Source organism: Mrakia frigida (assembly GCF_051309035.1).
Source record: "Mrakia frigida strain ATCC 22029 unplaced genomic scaffold BDY24scaffold_9, whole genome shotgun sequence".
NCBI lineage: Eukaryota > Fungi > Basidiomycota > Tremellomycetes > Cystofilobasidiales > Mrakiaceae > Mrakia > Mrakia frigida.
Window position 1 is genome coordinate 487,856 of NW_027481272.1, and position 19,650 is coordinate 507,505.

Sequence of the window (19,650 nt, forward strand, 5' to 3'; positions counted from 1 at the left end):
GGGAGGAGGGTTCGAAGAGGTCGATTCGTCGAGTTTCCGCTTCTGAGGAGGATTGAGTGTTGAGGCGGTCGAGGGTCCAGCTGCTGGAAGAGGACGAGGGGCGTCTGAGTCTGAATCCGATTCGACGTCCTTCATCTTCTCAACCCAGTCCTTCCCGTCGCCCTTCTTCTCCTCCTTCGACCTCTTGATCTTCTTCTTCTTCGGCTCGAGATCTCCAGTCTCCTTCGAAGGCACGCTGTTCCCGTTCCCGTTCCCGTTCGCCGAGGGAGATGTCGCCCTCCGCTTGTTCTCCTTCCTCTCCTTCTTGAGCTCCTTCCTAGCTGCTGACATTTCCTTGGGAGTCTGCATCGGCGGGAGAGGTGGTGGCGCTGCTGAGGGTTCGGGAGGAGGTGGTGGTGGTGGAGGAGGAGGAGGCAAAGCTGCTCGATCGGCTTTGGGTGCAGTTGGTGCCGAGGCGATGGCTGCTCGACTCGGTTGGAAGACGTTGGGATGGTACTGAAGAAAGAAACGGGCACGCGTATCAGGTTCCTTGGGCTTCTGGATGGAAAGAGGAAGGAGAAGAGCTCACGTCGACGAGAGCGTTCCTCGAACGAGCATCGTTGACGATTCCTTTCCACTGAGGCCCACCTCCTTCGAGCGTTGGAGCATGACCGATGATGAAGAGCGAAGATCGAGCTCGAGTGAGAGCGACGTTCATTCGGCGAGAGTCCTTGAGGAAACCAACTCCAGCGGTCGATCCAGGAGGTCCAGCTCGAACGCAAGACAGGATGATGATGTCCTTCTCTTGACCTTGGAACCCATCGACGGTGTTGAAGCTGCAGGGAGGAAGAAGATGAAGTCAGCTATGTTCGAAAAAGAGACGGGAGAAAGGACGAGGACTCACTCGATCCTCGAGACGATGTCGTAGCCAAAGATCTTCTGGAATCGTCGAATGAGAGCCATCTTCTGCTCCTTGTACCTGGAGGAGGAGGAAGGAAACAATCAGAACCGAGGCTTGAAGATAGAGAGATCTCAAGGAAAGGACGAACATCGTGACGATTCCGATCCTGTAGTCGAAGTCGACGCGAGGGAACTGATCCTTCAAGTTCTTGTAAAGCGAGAGAGCAACCTCGACCTCGACCTCGTTCTTGAGCGAGTGACCATGGTTTCCAGACATCTCTCGACTGCTGTTGACGTTGATGAACCGGTAAGGCGAGAAGGCGTTCGACGAGTGCCAGACCTGAGCCGTTTTCGACGCCATGTCGGGACCGTCCTCGAGTTCTCCGTTGTAGAACACGCGACTAGGGAGGACGCTGATGTCGGGGTGCATTCGGTATTGGATGCTGGAAGACGAAGGGAGAGAGGAGGTCAGTCAATTGCGAGGTGTGTGTGTTGGAGGGAGGGGACGAGGGAACTCACGAGAGAAGGTGAACGTTGTGAGGCGATTTCCTCTGGATTCGAACGAACATCGACTCTGAGTAGTTGTACTTCTCGGCGGCTTGAGACATGACCGTAGGAGGAAGTTGGTTCGGATCTGGGTGAGAGAAGGAGCAGAAGTTCAGTGTCGACTCGAAAGGAGAGAGGCGCGTCGAGAGCTGGCCTCGACTCACCTCCGACCATGATGCATCTCCTACACTGATACTTGAGAGGAATGAGAGCCGAGAGTTCGACTGCCTGAGCTGCCTCGTCGATGATGACCGTCTCGAAGTTGAAGGATCCCAAGAGGTCGTGACCAGCTCCGGAAAGGGTGCAGCAGATGATGTCGGCTTCGAAGACGACGTCCTGTCGAGCCTTCCTCCTCGCAGCGTCCAACGATCGACTCGAGTCCTTCTGAGCGTCCTTGGCCTTGTTGAGCTCCTGCATGAGTCGAGCTCTCTTCGTCTTGTACCTCTTGATCTCCTCCTCGAAAGCGGGGACCTCTGACGTGTCTCCTCCGCTCGAGTAGACGTCCTGGAGCTTCTTCTCGACGACGATCCTGGCCGCTTGAGCAGCATCGACTTCCGTTCGAATCCGAGCCATCTCGGCAGCTCCATCTCCCGACGCGAGAACGGAGGATCCTCGAAGCTTCTGGTCGACGAGCTCGTCGAGCGAAACGTCCTTGACGGCGATGTTGATGGACGAGTCGTTTCCGATTCGAACGATCTTGGGAGTGATGGTCTTTCCCGCCGAGGATCGGATTCCGTCTCGAAGTCGTTTGGTGACCTCGTCAATGGCGGCGTTACTGGGAGCACAGACGAGGATCTTGAGGGAAGGTTGAGCGTCCTCGGGTCGAGTCTGTTGACCTGGACGAATCCTCGTTGCTGGTTCGACTCGATCCGAAAGGAACTTTCCGACGAGACCGCAGATCGTCTTGGTCTTTCCGGTTCCAGGAGGTCTGCGATAAAAGGGCGTCAGGAGATGTGAGTGAGTTGGGAGTCGAGAAGAGGGACGCGTTGGAGCGAAGCGAAAGAACGCTCACCCTTGAATGAGAACAAATCCAGATGTGTTGGTGTTCATCGCTCCGAGGATAGCCTTGGCCTGAGGTCTGTTGACGGCGTAGGCGGACATCGCGTCGTCCAGGGCTCGAGCGGAGGGTTCGATGAGAGGGAACGAGTCCGACTTGAGGATCGAAGGGAGCATCCTGTCGTAGTAGGGCATTCCGTGGAGTCCTCCGTACTCTCGATGCATCGTGCTCAGACTGAAGAGAAAGAAGAAGGAGAAAAAAGTCAGCAGGGTCAAATCGAGCAGGGAGAAGAGGACGAAACGACTCACTTGACGACCTTCTGAAGCACCCACTTCGAACGTGAGGTGAACGGTCGTAGATCTCTCGAGTTGTGAAATCGAAGGTTGAGCTGGATATCCTTGAAGGTCTTCTTGTACTTGACGACTTTAGCGAAGAGCGGCTTTCCTCCTCCGGGCATCGAAGAGTAGATCTGAACGACGTCGACGTCGTTGAGGTAGTATCCCTGCTTGATCTCGGCTGGAGCGATGGAGAACTCGATATCGATCCAGTCGTCGACGTTCATACGACCAGCGAGCTCGCAGGTGATCCTCGCTTCGTTTCGACTGTCCTCGACGGCTTTCTGAACCTGAGCCCAACATTCGAGCATGAGCAACGGCTCGAGGATCCGGAGGTACTGATCTGCGCTGTCGAACTGAGGAGGGATCTTCTGGAGGGAGTCGGCCGAGAAGTTGGGAGGGAGACTGTTGGTATCCTTGGGATCCCACTGGAGGATCGCTCGATGGAGAGACTCGAGATCCGGTTTGAGACGAAGGAGAGTCCGACGAGCGAGCTCCTTTGCTTCTCGACGCTTCTCTGCCGGGCTCTTGATAGCGATCTCGTCGGCCATGAACTTGATCGTCCGAGTGGGAGGAGGCATGACTCGAGCTGCGACTGGAGGCTTCTGGTGAACGGCTTGTGAGAAAGCGGCTAGTCCTCGAACCTCGTCCTCGTCGTCTGAGGAGTCCGTCGCTGTCGAGTCCGAGTCCTGGGTGTCCGTTCGACGCTTCTTCGGCGACGGTTGGATCTCCGACTTGTTCGAGATCGATAGCGAGAAGCCAGCCTTCATCATCCCCGTAGGTTGGAGGAGAGGTTTGGACTTGACGACTGCTTTCCTCTCCGACTTGAAGTCCGAACGAAGTTGACCGAGAGCTCCTCCTCCTGATTTGCTGCTGGAGGACGACTTGGGAGCTGGAACCGATGCTCGAAGACCTGCGATGGTTCCCATCTTAAGAGCTGGGACAGGAACCTTACCGAGTTTCGAAGTGGTTGGGAACTTGGGTCCGAGCTGGATCGTTTGGGATTTGGAAGGAACGGAGGGACCGAGACGCGACGACGAGGTGGTTGCTGGTTTCGGTTTCAACTTCGAAGAGGATGAGCCCATGTCCATGGCTGCCAAATCGAGCTCGGAGAACTCTGGGAACTCGTCGTCGTACTCGTCCTTCTCGACGACCCCTGGTCCTCTCCACGACTTTTGAGGAACCGACGACGACGACGGCTTCGATCCCGTAGCTGACTTCGATGGCTTCTGAGGAGCTGGCGACGACGATCCGAGTACCTTCGCCCAGGCTGCCTTCTCGACTTCCTTCGACGAACCGCTCCGAGACAACGACGACGACGCGAGGGACGACTTTGATCGCATCGGCTGGATAATCTCAACGACGTCGTCGTCCTCCCACCAGGCGAGCATGTCCGAGATCTCGGCGAGTTGACCATCGGTAAGCTTGCATCGATGTCCGCTGGCTCGGTTGGTGAAGTTCTGAAGTCGAGAGATGTAGGCTGGCCGAGGCTCCATGTTCGACCGATGGAAGCGGTCCAGGATCATCTTGATCAACTCGAACGTCTGATGGAGAGTCTCGACGCTGGGGAGAAAGAAGAAACCCGAGAGGAAGTCAGATTGATGACCGAGATGTCGAAGGAAGGACGAAGAGACGCGAACTCACTCGGTGAGCCTCAGCCACGAGAGAAGATCTCCAAGGACGTTGTTGAGCGAATCGACCATCCCCTTTCCGACGGTGCTCATCTTGGTAGGACTCCGAGGTCCCGACGAACTCGACTGGCTGTTGAAGATGGAGTAGTAGCTCGTCGTTCCTCCTCCGACCGCTGCCGTCTCGAACGTCCTCGTCATGTCGACCATCAACCTCGCAAAGATCAACGCGTCTCGCATCCAATCCACCATCACGTCGTTCGGGTAGAAGGCGGCCCAGTGCATCGTCGACTTGAAGACGAGAGCGATGCTCTCGGTCATGATCCTCCAAAGCTTCTGGACGAGTCGAGGAATTCCTTCGTGGTTGACGAAGACATCGTCGAGCAACAGCCCTCTCGGGGGTCTGCAGAGAACGTCGATAACGTCGGTGAGACATCGAACCATCCACTTCGCCATCGAGCAAGCTTCCGGGAAGACCTGAGCCGACTGGACGAAGGTCGAGAGGAAGGTGATGAGTCCCTCCATCGCCTGGTCTGGCATGTTCTGAAGGAGGACTCGGAAGCAATCCGCTCGATCGTCGACGTCCGAGAAGCTCTGCTGAATGAGGGCCTGGATCGCTTCGTGAATGTCTTCGTCGGGGGAGAGGAGGAGGCTGAGGGTGGCCGAGGTGACTTGAGGAGCGTTCCAGAGCTTGAGGAGGGTTTCCTGGTTGTTGACGTTCCCGAACCTCTCGATGGCTGAGGCAAACTGGCTTCGAGTCTTGACGAGCGACTCGTTGAGGTTTTCGATGGCTGTCCGAGCTCCTCGACGTCGAAGAGTTCCCGTCACGTCCCCAACCCTCCAGGCTCCGTCCACCGAATCGAGGACCTCGACGTGAGCGAACCTTGCGACGGATCGAATGAGGAGGGCGAGTCCTTCGATGTCCGACCGCTTCGTCGCCATCCCATCGTAGGCGCTCTTCCAGAGGCTGTCTCGAATATCGAAGGAAGGGATGGCGGTCTCCGACGACGGATCCTTCGGTTTCAGAACCGACGCCAGGGCGAGAGCTCCAGTTCGAATCGTCGATGCGTCCTCGTCGAAGGCTAGGGAGAAGATCTTCTTCGCCGGAGATCGAAGAGGAGACCAAGCTGGATCTCTGTGATCCTTGGAGGCGTATGCGACCGACGCGATGGTAGAAGAGTAGATTTCGAAGACGGAGTGGATGGCTCGACGGCGAGAGGAGGAAGAGGGTTCCGACGAGGTAGCTTTGGAGGCGTGGGAGATGATCTAAGAAGACGAGGCGAGTTCAAGTCAGCTTGAGTCTTGATGCGGGAGGATCCTCGACGAGGAATAGAGAGAGGAAAGCGAGACTGACCCTGAACACCTCTGTCATCGCCTTGATGCTGATGGAGATCTCGAATCTCGAGTGCTGGACTCCTTCGGCGAGGAAGTTGATCGTTTTCTTGAGTCCCTCCTGGAACGGATCCTCTTCGACCTTGTCCTTCCTCGGTGGATCCTCTGACGACGGACTCAGGGTTTGAACGAAGACGTCGAACCACTCGAAGCATCGTCGCTCTCCTGTTTCGAAGAGGGAGAGGAACTGCTGGTTGTTTCTGATGCTGTCGAGTACGACGATGGGATTTGGGGGAGTGGGAGAGTTGGGAGAGGAGGAAGTCGACCAGAGCTCTCCGCCGGACGCGACGAGAAGCGTGAGGAACGACGAGAAGATCGAAGGAAAGTCTGTGAGATTTATAATCGGTCAGCAAGGATCCCAAGCAGAGCCTCAAACATATCTGCTCACATTCCGAATCCTCTCCAAGGTGACTACACACGATTCCAACTGTCCTCGTCCAGCGACTCCTCCCTCCACACACCTCGTCCAACCATCGATCTCCTCGCTCCAAAGCATCCTTCCCGGCTCCTCCGAACCCTCCCACTAGACCCATCTTCAAAGCATCGCCATCGAGCCTCTCCAAGACCAAGCTCAATACCTCCCATGCTTCACCGAAGTTCGCTCCCGCGTCCGACGACGAAGAGGAGATGACGGCGAGCAACCTCTCGATGGTTGGAAGCGACTTTGCTAGGCCTGGGAGTGTTATCGACTTGACGGGAGGAAGGAGGAGTTTGGCGAGGTTCCTGACCGAGAGATGAGGGAATATGTCGGACTCCAAGGGAGGATCTTCTTCGTCGGAAGCGGGAGGAGGGGATCGAGGTTGCTGGAGGAGGAGTTCGAGCAGACCTTCGCCGACGGCTGGGAAGCGACCATCGAGATGCGACTCGGCGTCCGATGAGTTGAAGGTGGACTTGGAAGCTCGTACGAACATGTCGTGCATCGAAGGGATTTGGGTGAGGGCTGGCGAGAGGAGGAGGAGGTGAATGAGGGAGGGAGGAAGTCGAGAGAGGTTGGGCTGAGGAGGTTGGACTTGAGGACGAGATCCGAGGATGGCAATTTCTTCTGCTTCCCATTTGGTGACGGTAAGAAAGAAGTTCCTGAGGACTTGGGAAGGGTGGTGAGAGAGGTATCTGAGAGGAAGCGAGTCCAGGAAAGGGTAAAGAGGAAAAGGAAGGGAAAGTTGAGCTCGCGAAGTTGAGCTTCGACGTTTGAAAGGAGCTGGACGACTCACTGTTCTTCTACTGCCAACTTCGCTTTATCGTAGCCTTCTACACAGGCTGTGCACCTCTGCAAGAGGCTCGAGAGCTGAGACTTCCACTTCCTGACTGGAGCCGAGGCGTTGTAGGCGTGATAGGTGAGAGTGAAGGTGGCGACTTCGTTGATGAGGGTCGCAGGTTCAAGAGGATCTAGATCGATGATCATGTCGTCCGTCGGGAGAGGCGTTGGAGGAGTTCTGAGACATAGCGAAAACACGAGTCAGATTTCTGTAGAAGGGCTGGCGAGGAGCAGATCTGTCGAGCTCCACCTCGACTCGATTGTTGAGCTTTCCTTCCTCCTCACTCCTCCCTCCTTCACCACCTCGGTTCAAGCAGATTTTGACTCACTTGCAGAACCAATGCCAGCCACCTTCTACGCAAGCGTCTACCGTGTTTCTCATCAAGTAGTTTGTAAGACCGAGCATGGTGGAGGAGGGGCATTGCGACTTGTTGGATCGAAGGTCTTCGAGGATGATGGCCACCTCTTCGTTCGTGGGAGTGCTCCCCATGGTGAGAGGATTCCCTGGAGTTTGGTGAAGTCCAGTTCGAAGGACGAGCGACGTCTCAAGGTTGGTTCTAGATGGAGGAAGACGAGGGTGGAGGGGAGGGAGGTGGAGGAGGGACGAGGTCGAAGGAGTGAGTCGTCGAGAAATCTATCCGAGGGCGCGATTCGAGCGAGTTTGAAGAGTGTTAGGGGAAAAAAGAGCTGCTACTAGGACAAACGAGTCCTGAGCTGAGCTTAAAGTGAAGAGAGGGGAGGAGGAGAAGGGTTGAAGGTTGGAAGGAAGAAACAGTTGAGCTTCGAATTCACTCCCTCCTCCTCCGACCCTCCCTTTCTCAAATCTTCCTTCTGGTAGGGGTTTTCTTCACCCAGCTCTGAAATCTAAGGTGTCTCTGACTTCCCCTCTACTTCGGATGGAAGAAGTGTTGAACGGAGGCTCGGGGGGAGAATGGGAGTGGGTGAAGAAAGGGGAGCAGAGAAGAGCTGGGTTTGAGGAGACGCGTCGAGGGGTGTTGATTTGATCGACGAGACGGTTCTTTCACACATAGATCGATGGAGCTGACATGTTAGATCTGCAGCAGGACAAGACTACAAACCTCCTTAGTAGAACTTCTCCGCTTTCACCCTCCTCTCCTCCGAACTCGTCCCGTACAGCACCTTAATCCCCTCTCCGAGATAACTCAGGCTCTTCCCCTCGCTGTACCCACTCGAGCAACTATTCACTCAGACCCAACAAAACCTCGTCAGTGTCAGATCTCCTCAAATCGGAAAGGAAGAAGAACGCAAACACTCACCTCCGATTAAAGCTCTGCGCAACCTCATCAATCTCAAAGAACGCTCCCTTGTCCTCCCTCACCCTCTTCCTGATCTCCTCCCTCTCCCCTTCATCCCCCCACCCTTCCAACACCCCCATCCAACTCCTCAACCATCCACCCAGATCAGGCCTCCTCGACTCCATCTCCTCCGCGTAGTCCGAATCGTTGGGATCCAAAGGCCCATGGTTCCCTCCTCCAATCCCTCGGTCCATCTCGTCCTCGGATGAGTACCCCATCGAATCCGTCGCTTCGTCGATTTCGAGACAACGATCCTCGTACTGATCAGGATGGGTCTTCTTGTACTCCTCTGTAATGAGAAGAGGGTAGCCGTTCCGTTTGAAGGTCTTTTCTATTTGCTCGCACGCTTCCTCCCACCCTGGAAGCTCCTCGCGCATCTCGACGAAGACGCCATACACGGCTCCTTCGAGCTTCTCCTCCAGGATAGGAAGAGCAGCGAGCCTGCCTTCGGGGTTGGACATGGCTGCGAGACGAGTGACGACCGAGACGAGGACGGGTCGTTGCCACACTTTTTCGACGTGTTCGATCCGAGGGAGGAGGCGGAGGATGGAGGGAAGGTCCTCGGTTTCGAAGTAGATGTTGAAGGCGAGTTGGATGATGTCTGGGTTGAGGCGGAGGTTGGAGTTGGTGAGGTACCGGCGGATGGTGGCGAGAACGATGGCGTCGAGGTCGGGTTTGAGGGCTGAGGATTTGGCGAGGAGGGTGGAGTAGAGGACAAGGGTGGGTTTGGTTTGAAAGGAGATGGTTTCGAAGCGGAGGAGGTTGAGGCGGAGCTTGGGGAGTTTCTCTGAAGAGGAGAAACGAAGAACGAGGATGAGCGGGTGAGAAGGGAGGGAAAGAAAAGAGACGAAACGAAGCTTACCCTTCATCTCAGCCGAATGCCAGCTATCGTCGAACTTGGCCCTCTTAGCGTTGGTTTCACTCTCGTCTGAAGAAAACAAGGAAATCGAAAGTTGGATCAGCACTTCGATTCTCGAACAAACCGCGTCGCGTCGAATCGATCCCGACATCAGAAAACGGCTTACCTCCTTCCGCTCGGATGAAATCCTTGAAGCAGTACTTCTCTCCAGCGTCTTGGATGTACGTGAGAATAGCCCTGAGCGTCTCGCCATCCCGCTCCAGCATGCTCGTGATGAGGAGGTCTCGATGGAATTTGGCGATGAGGTGGTTGATGTCCTCCGCCCAGTAAGCGGTCAGCTTTGGTGCGTCGGCTGCTGTTCCTGGAGGTGAATTACGGGGGATCCCGTAGTTGACTTCGATGCCACCGAACCAGGCTCTAGAGGAAAGAGGAAAGGGAAGCGGCGTGAGTCGAAGTCGGGGAGCGAAAGAGGCGACGACGTAGGTTCTGGCGTGAACGCCTCGAGCTCTGACAACTCTTCGACCACTTGAACTGTACAGTTACACACGCATAATCTGAACAAGAAGAGCTAGACTCACCGTGACCCACAGGTCTCCATCGTCTTGACGGTCTGAAGCATGAGAACCAGCGATTTGTGACAGAGAAGGAGCTGCTCTCTCTGTTCGATGCAGAAGACGAACAGCTCGCCCAACCATCTGACCATCTCCCTACAGGTCTTGACCATGATTTGCTCCTACTCAGAGATGAAGGACGAAGAAGAGATGAAGAAAGAAAGAAGAAGGAAGGAGGAGGTCGAGGTCAGCCCAACTTTCTCCCTCCCTCGCTCTTTGTCTCGATCAGACGCTACCGTAAGAAGATCCACCCACCTGATCCTCGTAGCCATGCTTCCAATTCAGTCTCACTCCCTTCTCCAAAGCTACCAGCTTGACCTTCAAGCTCTTCTCGTGTTTCTCGAATCCGATCTTTGAAACGATCTCTCCTCGGAACTTCTGCTTCTCGAGAGCTGCCTTGATGGAGGAGGTGATCTCGGTCGTTTGAGTAGGAGTTGGGAGGGTATCGAGAAGGGTGAGAATTCCTGATTCTTTGAGGAGGGTGAGGAAGTGAGGGGAGGAGAGGGAGACACACGCGTCCGAGAGGAGAGAGCTCGTCGAAGGAGGGAGCTGGGAGGAGGAGTTGACGGTCGAGGTTGAGGGTGTCGAGCCCTGAGCTTGGACAGATGGGAGAGGGAATTGAGCTGCTACTGGGGGAGTGTCTACGTCCATGTTTCGGGGATTCAAGGGGGAGTTGATGTGACGGCCGGAGGGCAGGAAGGCGAGACTGAAACGAAGGAGAAGTTGAGCTCGGTTGATGCTCCGAGAGATTGACTTCAAACGACCAGCATCTCCCCGAGAAATTCTTCCAGATCCTTCAACACTTCGAATCCAACAATCTCAATCTCCTCAGCACCTCGTCCTGCGCCAAACTCCTCTGAAGCCTCCCTTGAATGACGGTCTCGACGGACTTCTACCCTTCCATCTCGTTCGCCTCTCTTCCCTCTCCTCCCACCCTCCCAGCTCTCAAATCCCTCAAGAACGTCGTAGTAGGAAACCCTAGAGCGAAAGCCAAGGCTATATCGGATTCTGAGCTACTTAATCTGTGAGTTCGGAGCTGCTCTGTTCGACGCTTGGAGGAGGACGAAGAGGGAGGGAAGGAAGACTCGAGCTCACCTTTCGCTAACCTCGTTCGCCTTCTTCTGCTTCGTTCCAGTCTCGTCTCCCTGTGTCGACCTTCAGAGAATGAGAAAGAAGATAATCGTCTACTCAGGATAGAAGCAACGATCATCCTCGGTTCCCTCGCTCATGGTCAGTCAACGCTCACTACTGCCCATCATTCCCTCACTTGATCATCTCCTCTGCTTTCTCGTCGTTGACGCCCTCCCTCTCCCTTCTCGTCCCTTTGCTCTCACAGCCGATCAGCAGCTCACAGCTCTTCTAAATCTACTCTCAACCCCTCTCATCACGAACCTCCTCCTTGCACTCCAACAAGCCGCGTTCTCAGCTTCCCCGTCGTCGTCAGGTCCGCAAAAGGAGCTCGAGATCATCCTTAAGACCCTCGCCAACGTCGTCAAGCTCATCGGGGAGTTCTGCGACAGAGGGAAATGGGGGACTGGAGTTGACGGACCTGTGAGAGGAGCTCGAGGGAGGGAGACTTGGTCGAGGGAGATGGACGCGAGGGAGACGGTTGGGAGGAAGATTGGGGAGCTGCTAGAGGTGAGGAATTTTCCGATGACCAGTACTTAGGATATGAGTTGGTCTCCTCTAGTTACAGTTCGAGGCGAATCAAGCTGACCTACCTCCATCCTGCTCGTTCTCTCCCATCTTCCAGCTCCCTCTCCTCACCCTCCTCCTCAACCTCATCCCCTCCCCACCTCCACCTCCAACCTCGACACCTACCTCTTCCTCCCACCCCAGATCCGCCTCGGCTTCCTCCAATCCTTCAGCCCTCCTCCCAACAGTCTTGAACCTCCTCGCTTCCCTCATCCACACTCCAGCTCATCGACAAGCCTTCCTCTCCACCACCTCCTCAACAACCATCCCCTTCTCCCATCCCATCATCCCTCACCTTCATCACAGCCTATCGATTTCGCACTTTCCTTCGTCCATCTCGAAGGGGAAACAACGCGAAACGCCGCTTTCCTTCCCGTCGTCGGGCGGAGGAGGGAACGACGTGCTCGTGAAGATCGTGGCTTTGTTGAGGAATGGAGCGGGAGATGCAAAGGTCAAGATTGGAGCTTTGGGTCTTTTGGGAGTGTTGGCGAAGGAGGAGTGGGTGGGGAGGGAGCTGAGAGGGATGGTTGGTGAGTTTTCGGTTTGGGTCGGGACGCGTCGAAATGTTAGAGTCGAGAGTCGAGCTGACCTTTTGGTTCTGGCGTCTCTTTCCTTCTTTTCAGAACTAGATGGGACATCCCTTTTCACTCACCTCGGCGACCTTGCAAGAAACAGAGCCGTGGGAGTCCAACTGGCCGCTGTCGAAGTGTTCGTCCCTCATCTCCCTCTCTTCTTCTCTTCAACTCGATCCGATCTGACTTCAACCTCCCGTTTTACCAGACTCGCAACGATCTACAAATCCACTCGCTCACGCTCTTCGACCTCAGATGATCGCATCGAAGACTGGTTGGGAATGATGGAGGATCTTTCCCGTCTGCTCGGCGAACGAGGAGAGGAGAGGATCAGAGCTAGCTTCATCATGGGTGAGCTCACGCAGCTTCATACCTCCGATCTGGAGCTGATCTCTTTCTGATTCCTTTCTTTTTTCTCCACCAGCCTACCTCATCGCCGACGACCTCCCCCTGCAAACCGTCGCGTCCGAGGGCGACGTGGTCCGACGACTCGAGGAGATTCTGGAGGAGTCCTCGGGCGACGGAACCTCTCGAGGAACGGAGGAGGATTTAGAGATGGATCTTGGGGAGGAAGATCTGGACGGGAAAGCTAGGATGAGAGAGGTTCGTGTAACCTTTCGCGCTTCGTTCCCTCGTCGTTTTCCCTGACCTTCCTTTCTCTTCTTTCGTTTCCTAGGGTGCTCTCCTCCTCCTCTCAACCCTAACTCTCCACCTCCCTCACCTTCGAACCCAACTCCTCACCATCATCCCACACCTCCTGCCCTCAATCCTCCTCGCCTCCCTCTCCCACCCAACTTCCTCCGGAGTTCGAGCAGCAGCTGCCCAATTGGCTCGAGGTCTCTCGAGGAGCGTCTCCGTCTTGAGGAGCAGCCTGGTGGATGCGGAGGGGGTGGTGGAGAGGTTGGTTGAGATGGTGAAGGACGAGGAGGAGAGCGAGGAGGTGAAGAGTGGGGTCGTTGCGGTGCTGGCCAATTTGGTGTTGGAGTTTGCGCCGATGAAGCTGGTGAGTTGGGTTTGGCTCTGAGAGGAGGAGGAGGAGGAAGATACTGATGGGAAGGGACACGTTTTTTGAACAGGCCTTGATTGAACGAGGAGTGCTGGAGGTTCTGGCGGAGTTTTCAAAGGAGGGGACGATGGATGATTTGAGGTTGAACGCGATTTGGGCTTTGAAGGTCAGTTCCTCCCCATCGAGTCCCATTTTTCGATGTCCTATTGCTCCTACTGAACCAAATATATTTCGCCCAGAATGTCGCCTACCGGTCTCCTTCCGACATCAAAGCTCGGATCCTCGACGCCGTTCCCTACTCTCTTCTTTGGTCGTTCGTCTTCTTTCAACTCCTCGCCGACTCAAAGCTCCGCGAGCAAGATGCTAACCTCTCCCTCTCCCTCCTCCTCCTTCCAGTTTGCTATCCTCATCATCGACCACCGGCGTCCAAGCTCAAGCCCTCGCTCTCGTTCGAAACCTCCTCGCCGACAGCAGCGAGCAGGAGGTCGAAGATCTCGTCATTCACGGTCTCACGAAACGGAGATTCGAAGCTCTCATCGAGGAAAAGACTGGACTCTTGAGAGCTGGGCTTGGGCCGGGAGAGGAGGAGGTCGTTTATCAGGTGAGTGTCGACGAGAAAGAAAAGGACGACGCGTCGAGACGAGAACCGACGCCGGTTTTTCTTCTTCGGTTGGCCTTCTTCAGGCCATTTATGTTCTCGCCTGTGTTTTATCGGGTAGTGAATCGCTGCGACGATGGGTCGTTGCCAACGAATCCCTCTTGGGCTCGTTGAAACTCGCCGTCGTAAGTCTCTCGTTCCGTCGCTCTTTCTTCTCCCTTCGCTGATCTTCCTTCTCTCCTTTGGCCGACTTCCAGACTGCCCCCTCAGTTCAGATCAGAACTGCAGCTTGTATCGCTTGCCTAAACATGGTCGATGATCCGTCTCCCTTTAGACGTGAGTCGACTCGATTTTGCTCTCTTGTGTCGAGCTGACTTTTGCTTCGATTTTTTTCTGCAGGTGGGCAAGCCATCGAACAACTTCGACTCTCAGGGATGCAAGAGGCCATCTTCCTTTATCCTACGGACTTACTCGGCTCAGACGAAGAGTCGTCCTCGGAGCTGTGGACGGTGAGGGAGAGGTTGGTTGAGCATCTCAGGACTTGAGCGACTCCAGTCCTTCTTGACAATCTGTGAGCTTTCCCTCTTATATTTACCTCTTCCTCTGTGTTCTTACTGACATCTCTACTCTTCCATCTCTCGCAGAATGAACTTTCCTTCCGGAAACCGAGAATACGTCTCGTCTCACCGCACACCTCCGAAGACCTGGAGCACGCCAGAGCTCACCTCAGAAGCTCCCCATCGCTCGTGCTGCCGCCCTCCACTTCCCTCATCTAGCTCGTTCTCTCTCAAAAGTTCTCTCTTCTGACTCCCAACTACCACTCCAACCTCCCCTCAAAATCCCAAACCCTTTCCTAACCCTCCCTCCTCTTCTTCGAATCATGCCCATCGCGACGCACTCCGCTACCGACTCTTCCATCCCCTGGATAAAGCCCGAGAAGAAGCAGGACGTTTTTGATGCTTGTGAGCTGTAAACTTCTCTCTTTTCCTTTTCTAGGCTCTTCGCTGATATCTTTTCTTCGTTCAGCTCTCGCACAAGCCTACGGTTCACTCGCCCTCGTCTCTGCCCATGGTGAAGAGCTCGACGACGGTTCGTCTCTTTCCTCGTCTTCAGTTTCAGCTTGTCTTCCTCGACTGACGCCGATGTCGTATTATTTCTTCTCGCAGATGCCCACTACCCTTACAACCACCTAAAACCTTCCTTCCCGATTTTCACGACGCCTGCTCTCGTCCCCTTCGAGATTAAGGATCGAGGACTCTCCGCTCCCTCCCTCCCGGCTCAACTCGACGGAGCATCGAAGAAGGAGAACTTGTTCTTAAAGAAAGCCTCTAGCTTCAAGTTCGTTACGCCTGCTCTCGGAGTTGAGGTTCGAGGTGTTGATCTGAGGAAGTTGACCGACGGTGAGAAGGACGATCTGTGAGCTTCGCTTTCTTTCCGCGCTTCTTCTTCTTCTGAGGCTTCGAGAAAGCTGAAATTTCATGGTTTCTTTCCTTCTCAGTGCTCTCCTCGGTGCTCAAGTCGGAGTCGTCATCGTGCGAGGTCAGAACGACTTGACCCTCGACGAACAACTCGAATTCGGACGACACTACGGTCCTCTGCACAAGGTGAGTCCCTTTCTTCTCGTCTTCTCTCTGTGCTCTTGCTTACCCTCTACTTTCTTCTTTCAGCATCCTACCACTGCGATTCCCCGAGAGGCTGGACGCGAAGAGGTACACCTTGTCTACGCCGACGCAAACTCTCGACCTGATACCTCCGCCTTCGCCAAAGAAGAGTAAGTCTGGAGAGACATCTCTTCCCATCCAGACCTACAGAGCATTAACGATCTTTCCTTCTTTCACAGGCTCTACCATTCAGACGTGACGTGAGTAGATCGAAAACTCTCTCCCTTCTTGCCTCGAGTTCGAAACTAAAGCTCAGTCCTGATGCCGCTCCTCAAACTCCCCTGCTTAGGTTCGAACACCAGCCTCCTGGTCTTACGTCTCTTCGACTCGTTGCCGTCCCTGAAACGGGTGGAGACACCATGTGCGTCAATTTGTTCCTCCCTCTTTTCGAACAACTCTTACTGACGCGTCTTCTTTCCTCTTGTTCTCAGCTTCTCGTCTGGATACGCTCTTCACTCCTCCTTCTCCCCCGCCTTCCAAGCCTACCTCGCCACCCTCTCCGCCGTCCATTCTGGGGTCGCTCAGTCGAACGGAGCCAAAGCGATTGGAAACCACGTTCGACGCGAAGCCGTCGAGAGCATCCACCCTGTCGTTCGAGTTCATCCCGTCACTGGACTCAAGAGTATTTTCGTCAACCCTGGTGAGTCCTTGGTCCTTCTGTATGTACACTCGCAGAACGAAGCTGACTGGACGCGTCTTCTCTACTTTTTCTCCTCAAGGGTTCACGAGAAGAATCGTTGGCGTTCCGAAGCCAGAGAGCGACGCCATCCTCGCTTTGCTCTACAAGGGTTTCGTCGTCAACGCTGATTTCCAGCTGAGAGCGAACTGGGAGGAGGGAACGATCGTTGTACGTCTCCTTCACCTTTGATCCCGTCTCCTTCAGCGCGATGGCTGACCTTCTTTCCTTCCTTCGCCCCGTTTCTTCTTCTCAGTTCTGGGACAACAGGATCGTCACTCACTCAGCTCTCTTCGATTTTTACCCCGCTCGACGACACGGAGTGGTACGTCCCTCTTTTTTCGCATGCTGAACGCGTCGTGAACTCGATTCCGACTTCGTTTTCTTGGTTTCCCTTCTTATTTACAGCGAGTAACCCCTCAAGCCGAACGACCCCTCTCCGTCGAGGCTTACGAGGCTCAGTACGGTGTCAAGGCGAAGGATTGGGCGACTGAGAGGGCGAAGGAATTCGGGATCAAGCCCGTCGTCAAGAAGGACGACGGGAAGGTGGTCGAGAGAGGTTTCAAGGATTAGGCTTCTTCCCTTTCTCTCTACGCTTTGTAACTTTAGCTCGTTGTATGCTTTCTCTGTGCTCTCCTTCATCCGTTTTTGCTTCAGATCTGAATCCGCTTTTACACTCACGGTCAAGACCGAAAGAGGGACTACATGCGCCCTCCGTCCTCCCTTCTTTTCTCCATCAACACTCACCCTTTTATTCGCAGCTTGACCTTTTGATATCCCTCTCAACTCTCCTCGATTCTTTCATCCTCATCCTCGAGTAACATGGGCGGCGGTCCGATCTCTTCCTCTTCGGCTTCGACGGTTGTTCCTTCGAGCGAAGCTCAACCTCACACCACCCCTCCCTCCCCCTTCTCCCTTCCCGACTACCTCTCCTCCCTCCCTCCTCCCGTCTTCGGTCGGTCCCTTCGTCAGTACTGGAACTTCTCTTCCAACTACGTCAACCTCAACCACGGAAGCTATGGATCTGTGCCTTTGCCCGTCCTCAAAGCGATGAGGGAGCGCTCTGATCGGATCGAGGAGAACCCGGATAGATTCATCGTTTTGGAGGCAGCGAAGGAGCTTGCACTCGTGAGGGAGAGACTGGCTGGCCTAGTGAACGCTCCGGTAGACGAAGTTGTAGTGGTGAGTTCAGGAGGAAGGAGGAAGCACAGAGGAGCGAAGGAGAGAGAGTGATGAGCTCGAAGCTGACCGCCCGCTCTCTCCCTCGTCGCTTCCTTGCTTCTGCAGGCTCCCAACGCCACTCATGCGATCAACACTGTACTCTGGAACATCAAGTGGCAGCCTGGGGATATCATTCTGCTTTGTGGGTCCAGAACTAAGCAGCTGAGAACACTTTGGAGACCAAGGTGTGGGCTGATCTTGACGTCGCGTTTCTCTTCACTTCTTCTCCCTCCTCGTCTCGTCAAACCTTCCTTTCCACTGCAGTCACTACCCAGTACGGAGCCATCTTCAACACAGCAGCCCATATCGCCGACGTTAACCCTGGCGTCACTCTCCTCGAGATTCCTCTGATCTTCCCAACAACTCACGCCGAGATCGTCCAGCTCGTCAAGGATACCGTAGCGAAGGTGAAGAAGGACGAGGAGAAGACTGGGAAGAAGATCAAGCTTTCAGTAGTAGAGGCTATCTCGTCGATCCCTGGAGGTAAGTCTTTCCCTCAGCTCTCGCTCGTGTTCGACTCGAGTTGTTGACTTCCTCTTCTCTCCCTGTTTTCAGTCGTTATGCCCTGGCGTGAAATCTGCACCTTCTACAAGCAGGAGGGGATCCTGAGTGTGGTAGATGGAGCTCACGAGCTTGGTCAGCTCCCTGTTGATCTCGGAACGGCCGATTGCGATTTCTGGTGAGTCTCTCTTCATCCGTCTCTTGTTCTCGTCGATGCAACTTCCTCTTTTTCTCCTTTCAGGGCCGGCAACGCTCACAAATGGTGTAAGTTATCTTCTCACACTCTACTTGCTGGATCTCGGGCTGACCTCCCATCTCCGTCGCAGTGATGAGCCATCGAGGAGGGACCTTGTTCTTCGTTCCGAAACGGTTCGTCGCGTAGTTGCGTCCTCTCTTCTTTCCTCGTCGCCAACTGACTTGGATCCCTTTGTTCGATAGGAACCAGCATCTCATCTTGTCATCCTTCCCAACGTCCGCCTTCTACTATTCGAAAAACTACCCAAAGTACGCCAGGACGAAGGAGTGGACGTTCGTTGAACAGTGTTCGTTCGATCTGCTTGCCTGCTCCCATCGAACCCTCGCCGCTGACCCCGTGTTCATACTCCACAGTCGACTGGACCGGCGTGAGTACCTTTTTCTCCCCACATCGCTTCTTCTGGCGTCGCTAATGCTCGAACTCTTCCCGTTCACCAGACAATCGACTTCAGCCCGTTCCTCTCTATCTCTCCAGCAATGGACTTTCGAGATTGGCTTGGAGGCGAACAGGCTATCACGATTTACTGTCACGATCTCGCGCTGAAGTTAGTTGCTGGTTTTCTCCTCTCGTTGAGTTTTACGTCTGGTTTTGCAACGTTTCTTTTTCTTTTCGTCTCACACTCGTTGACCATCCTTCCTTGGTTCCTCAGGGGTGGTGCTCGAATGGCTGAGCTCCTCGGCACCGGAATCATGGACAACAAGAAGGGAGAACTGACGGCGAACATGGTCAGTCAACGGCCGAAGGAGGGAAAACGAACGAGGTTGAACGGGACGCGTCAAGTCCGTTCGCTTTATGAGCACTCAAGCTGACCTCGCTCTCGAATTTCCCCCTTCCAGGTCAACGTCTACTTTCCCGACAATTTCCCGCATGTCGAGTCTCAAGGAGGAATCATCAACGGCTTGCTGTTCGAACACAACTTCAGAGTCGGTGCCGGCTTCCATGACGGGCGATGGTGAGCCTCCTTTACCACTCCCCTCCCTCTTCTTCACGACCTACAACACTGAAAAAGGTTGCGTCTTCGTTCACAGGTTCGCGAGATGTTCTGCTCAGGTGTTCTGCGATGTACGTCCCTTTTTCCTCGACGCGTCGACGTTCATTTCGTCTCGACTGCTCACTTCCCCTTGCCCCTTTGATCTGACTCGCTCCTCTTTGCATCGCTCTCTCTTTTTAGATCACCGACTTCGAGCACGGAGCCAAAGTCATTCAGGAGATCTCGAACTCGCTCCAGAAGCGCGCAGAGGAGGAGACGACGGATTCGGCCTGAGATGGACGTTCCTCGTGCTGGGGGGGGCTGAAAACGTCGTAGATGTTGTCTTCTTGGAATTCTAGACGATGCGGTTGTATTAGAACGCGAGATTTCTCCTCTCTCAGCACCTGGAGATTCGATAAGGTCAGGGAGAGGGCGACAGAGATCCTCGGTGAACCGAGAACGAGGGAGGGCGATCTTGTGAGAAGCGATGAACATTTGAGTTCACTTGGAGTGTTGTGTAGGGTGTTTCACGTCTCTCGAGAACCGCTGCTCGCAAATCGAGCCCTTGATCTCGTGAAAACGTGAGATGAAGAGCGTCGTTTGAGACGGAGCTGGGAGAGTTCGTTCAGGAATCGCCAGGAGACGCGTTTCCTTACAGTTTCGAAGATTATATATC

At 54.6% G+C, this 19,650-nt stretch overlaps 5 protein-coding genes across 5 annotated transcripts; 3 read left to right on the top strand and 2 right to left on the bottom strand.

The window, feature by feature from the left end:
• Positions 1-434: 434 nt before the first annotated feature.
• Positions 435-7,612, bottom strand: BDY24DRAFT_283535 (SEN1 N terminal-domain-containing protein). Its single transcript, XM_076636988.1, has 12 exons — positions 7,362-7,612; positions 6,989-7,210; positions 6,166-6,887; positions 5,740-6,104; positions 4,402-5,651; positions 2,731-4,320; positions 2,438-2,656; positions 1,590-2,353; positions 1,399-1,513; positions 1,029-1,322; positions 884-958; positions 435-815 (listed from the first exon to the last, which is right to left on the bottom strand). The coding sequence occupies exons 1-12, from the start codon at positions 7,520-7,522 to the stop codon at positions 521-523; spliced, it is 6,072 nt and encodes a 2,023-aa protein (XP_076498276.1). The 5' UTR covers positions 7,523-7,612; the 3' UTR covers positions 435-520.
• Positions 7,613-8,048: 436 nt separating this feature from the next.
• On the bottom strand, positions 8,049-10,507 carry BDY24DRAFT_383753 (uncharacterized protein). Its single transcript, XM_076639712.1, has 6 exons — positions 10,074-10,507; positions 9,786-9,940; positions 9,374-9,624; positions 9,211-9,276; positions 8,310-9,135; positions 8,049-8,230 (listed from the first exon to the last, which is right to left on the bottom strand). Exons 1-6 carry the CDS (start codon positions 10,467-10,469, stop codon positions 8,116-8,118), a joined length of 1,809 nt encoding a protein of 602 aa, XP_076498277.1. The 5' UTR covers positions 10,470-10,507; the 3' UTR covers positions 8,049-8,115.
• BDY24DRAFT_383754 (armadillo-type protein) lies at positions 10,488-13,235 on the top strand. Its single transcript, XM_076639713.1, has 8 exons — positions 10,488-10,842; positions 10,954-11,048; positions 11,155-11,456; positions 11,572-12,043; positions 12,137-12,221; positions 12,294-12,436; positions 12,510-12,688; positions 12,762-13,235. The coding sequence occupies exons 1-8, from the start codon at positions 10,691-10,693 to the stop codon at positions 13,107-13,109; spliced, it is 1,776 nt and encodes a 591-aa protein (XP_076498278.1). The 5' UTR covers positions 10,488-10,690; the 3' UTR covers positions 13,110-13,235.
• Positions 13,236-14,183: 948 nt separating this feature from the next.
• Positions 14,184-16,702, top strand: BDY24DRAFT_283655 (TauD/TfdA dioxygenase family protein). The gene is made up of 12 exons (XM_076636989.1): positions 14,184-14,260; positions 14,334-14,651; positions 14,716-14,778; positions 14,856-15,105; positions 15,188-15,293; positions 15,357-15,460; positions 15,530-15,550; positions 15,640-15,711; positions 15,782-15,990; positions 16,070-16,197; positions 16,283-16,351; positions 16,435-16,702. The coding sequence occupies exons 2-12, from the start codon at positions 14,570-14,572 to the stop codon at positions 16,597-16,599; spliced, it is 1,269 nt and encodes a 422-aa protein (XP_076498279.1). The 5' UTR covers positions 14,184-14,260; positions 14,334-14,569; the 3' UTR covers positions 16,600-16,702.
• Positions 16,703-16,772: 70 nt separating this feature from the next.
• Positions 16,773-19,355, top strand: BDY24DRAFT_383757 (PLP-dependent transferase). The gene is made up of 13 exons (XM_076639714.1): positions 16,773-17,208; positions 17,314-17,389; positions 17,512-17,730; positions 17,803-17,926; positions 17,990-18,012; positions 18,075-18,117; positions 18,187-18,290; positions 18,358-18,371; positions 18,442-18,548; positions 18,654-18,729; positions 18,841-18,956; positions 19,033-19,066; positions 19,176-19,355. The coding sequence occupies exons 1-13, from the start codon at positions 16,849-16,851 to the stop codon at positions 19,266-19,268; spliced, it is 1,389 nt and encodes a 462-aa protein (XP_076498280.1). The 5' UTR covers positions 16,773-16,848; the 3' UTR covers positions 19,269-19,355.
• Positions 19,356-19,650: the final 295 nt, after the last annotated feature.

What these genes read in the sequence shown, in the direction of transcription:
- BDY24DRAFT_283655 (XM_076636989.1), top strand. Translation starts at nt 14,570, where the DNA reads ATGCCCATCGCGACGCACTCCGCTACCGACTCTTCCATCCCCTGGATA. An exon ending in TGGTGAAGAGCTCGACGACG is followed by an intron (nt 14,779 to 14,855) that starts GTTCGTCTCTTT and finishes TTCTTCTCGCAG; the next exon opens with ATGCCCACTACCCTTACAAC. An exon ending in GACGGTGAGAAGGACGATCT is followed by an intron (nt 15,106 to 15,187) that starts GTGAGCTTCGCT and finishes TTTCCTTCTCAG; the next exon opens with TGCTCTCCTCGGTGCTCAAG.
- BDY24DRAFT_383757 (XM_076639714.1), top strand. Translation starts at nt 16,849, where the DNA reads ATGGGCGGCGGTCCGATCTCTTCCTCTTCGGCTTCGACGGTTGTTCCT. An exon ending in TATCTCGTCGATCCCTGGAG is followed by an intron (nt 17,731 to 17,802) that starts GTAAGTCTTTCC and finishes CCCTGTTTTCAG; the next exon opens with TCGTTATGCCCTGGCGTGAA. An exon ending in CGGCAACGCTCACAAATGGT is followed by an intron (nt 18,013 to 18,074) that starts GTAAGTTATCTT and finishes TCTCCGTCGCAG; the next exon opens with TGATGAGCCATCGAGGAGGG.
- BDY24DRAFT_283535 (XM_076636988.1), bottom strand. Translation starts at nt 7,522, where the DNA reads ATGGGGAGCACTCCCACGAACGAAGAGGTGGCCATCATCCTCGAAGAC. An exon ending in GTGCTTCAGAAGGTCGTCAA is followed by an intron (nt 2,657 to 2,730) that starts GTGAGTCGTTTC and finishes CTTTCTCTTCAG; the next exon opens with TCTGAGCACGATGCATCGAG. An exon ending in AGGATCGGAATCGTCACGAT is followed by an intron (nt 959 to 1,028) that starts GTTCGTCCTTTC and finishes CTCCTCCTCCAG; the next exon opens with GTACAAGGAGCAGAAGATGG.
- BDY24DRAFT_383754 (XM_076639713.1), top strand. Translation starts at nt 10,691, where the DNA reads ATGACGGTCTCGACGGACTTCTACCCTTCCATCTCGTTCGCCTCTCTT. An exon ending in CCTCGGTTCCCTCGCTCATG is followed by an intron (nt 11,049 to 11,154) that starts GTCAGTCAACGC and finishes TTGCTCTCACAG; the next exon opens with CCGATCAGCAGCTCACAGCT. An exon ending in GGAAAGCTAGGATGAGAGAG is followed by an intron (nt 12,689 to 12,761) that starts GTTCGTGTAACC and finishes TTCGTTTCCTAG; the next exon opens with GGTGCTCTCCTCCTCCTCTC.
- BDY24DRAFT_383753 (XM_076639712.1), bottom strand. Translation starts at nt 10,469, where the DNA reads ATGGACGTAGACACTCCCCCAGTAGCAGCTCAATTCCCTCTCCCATCT. An exon ending in TTTCATCCGAGCGGAAGGAG is followed by an intron (nt 9,277 to 9,373) that starts GTAAGCCGTTTT and finishes TGTTTTCTTCAG; the next exon opens with ACGAGAGTGAAACCAACGCT. An exon ending in GCATTCGGCTGAGATGAAGG is followed by an intron (nt 9,136 to 9,210) that starts GTAAGCTTCGTT and finishes TCTCCTCTTCAG; the next exon opens with AGAAACTCCCCAAGCTCCGC.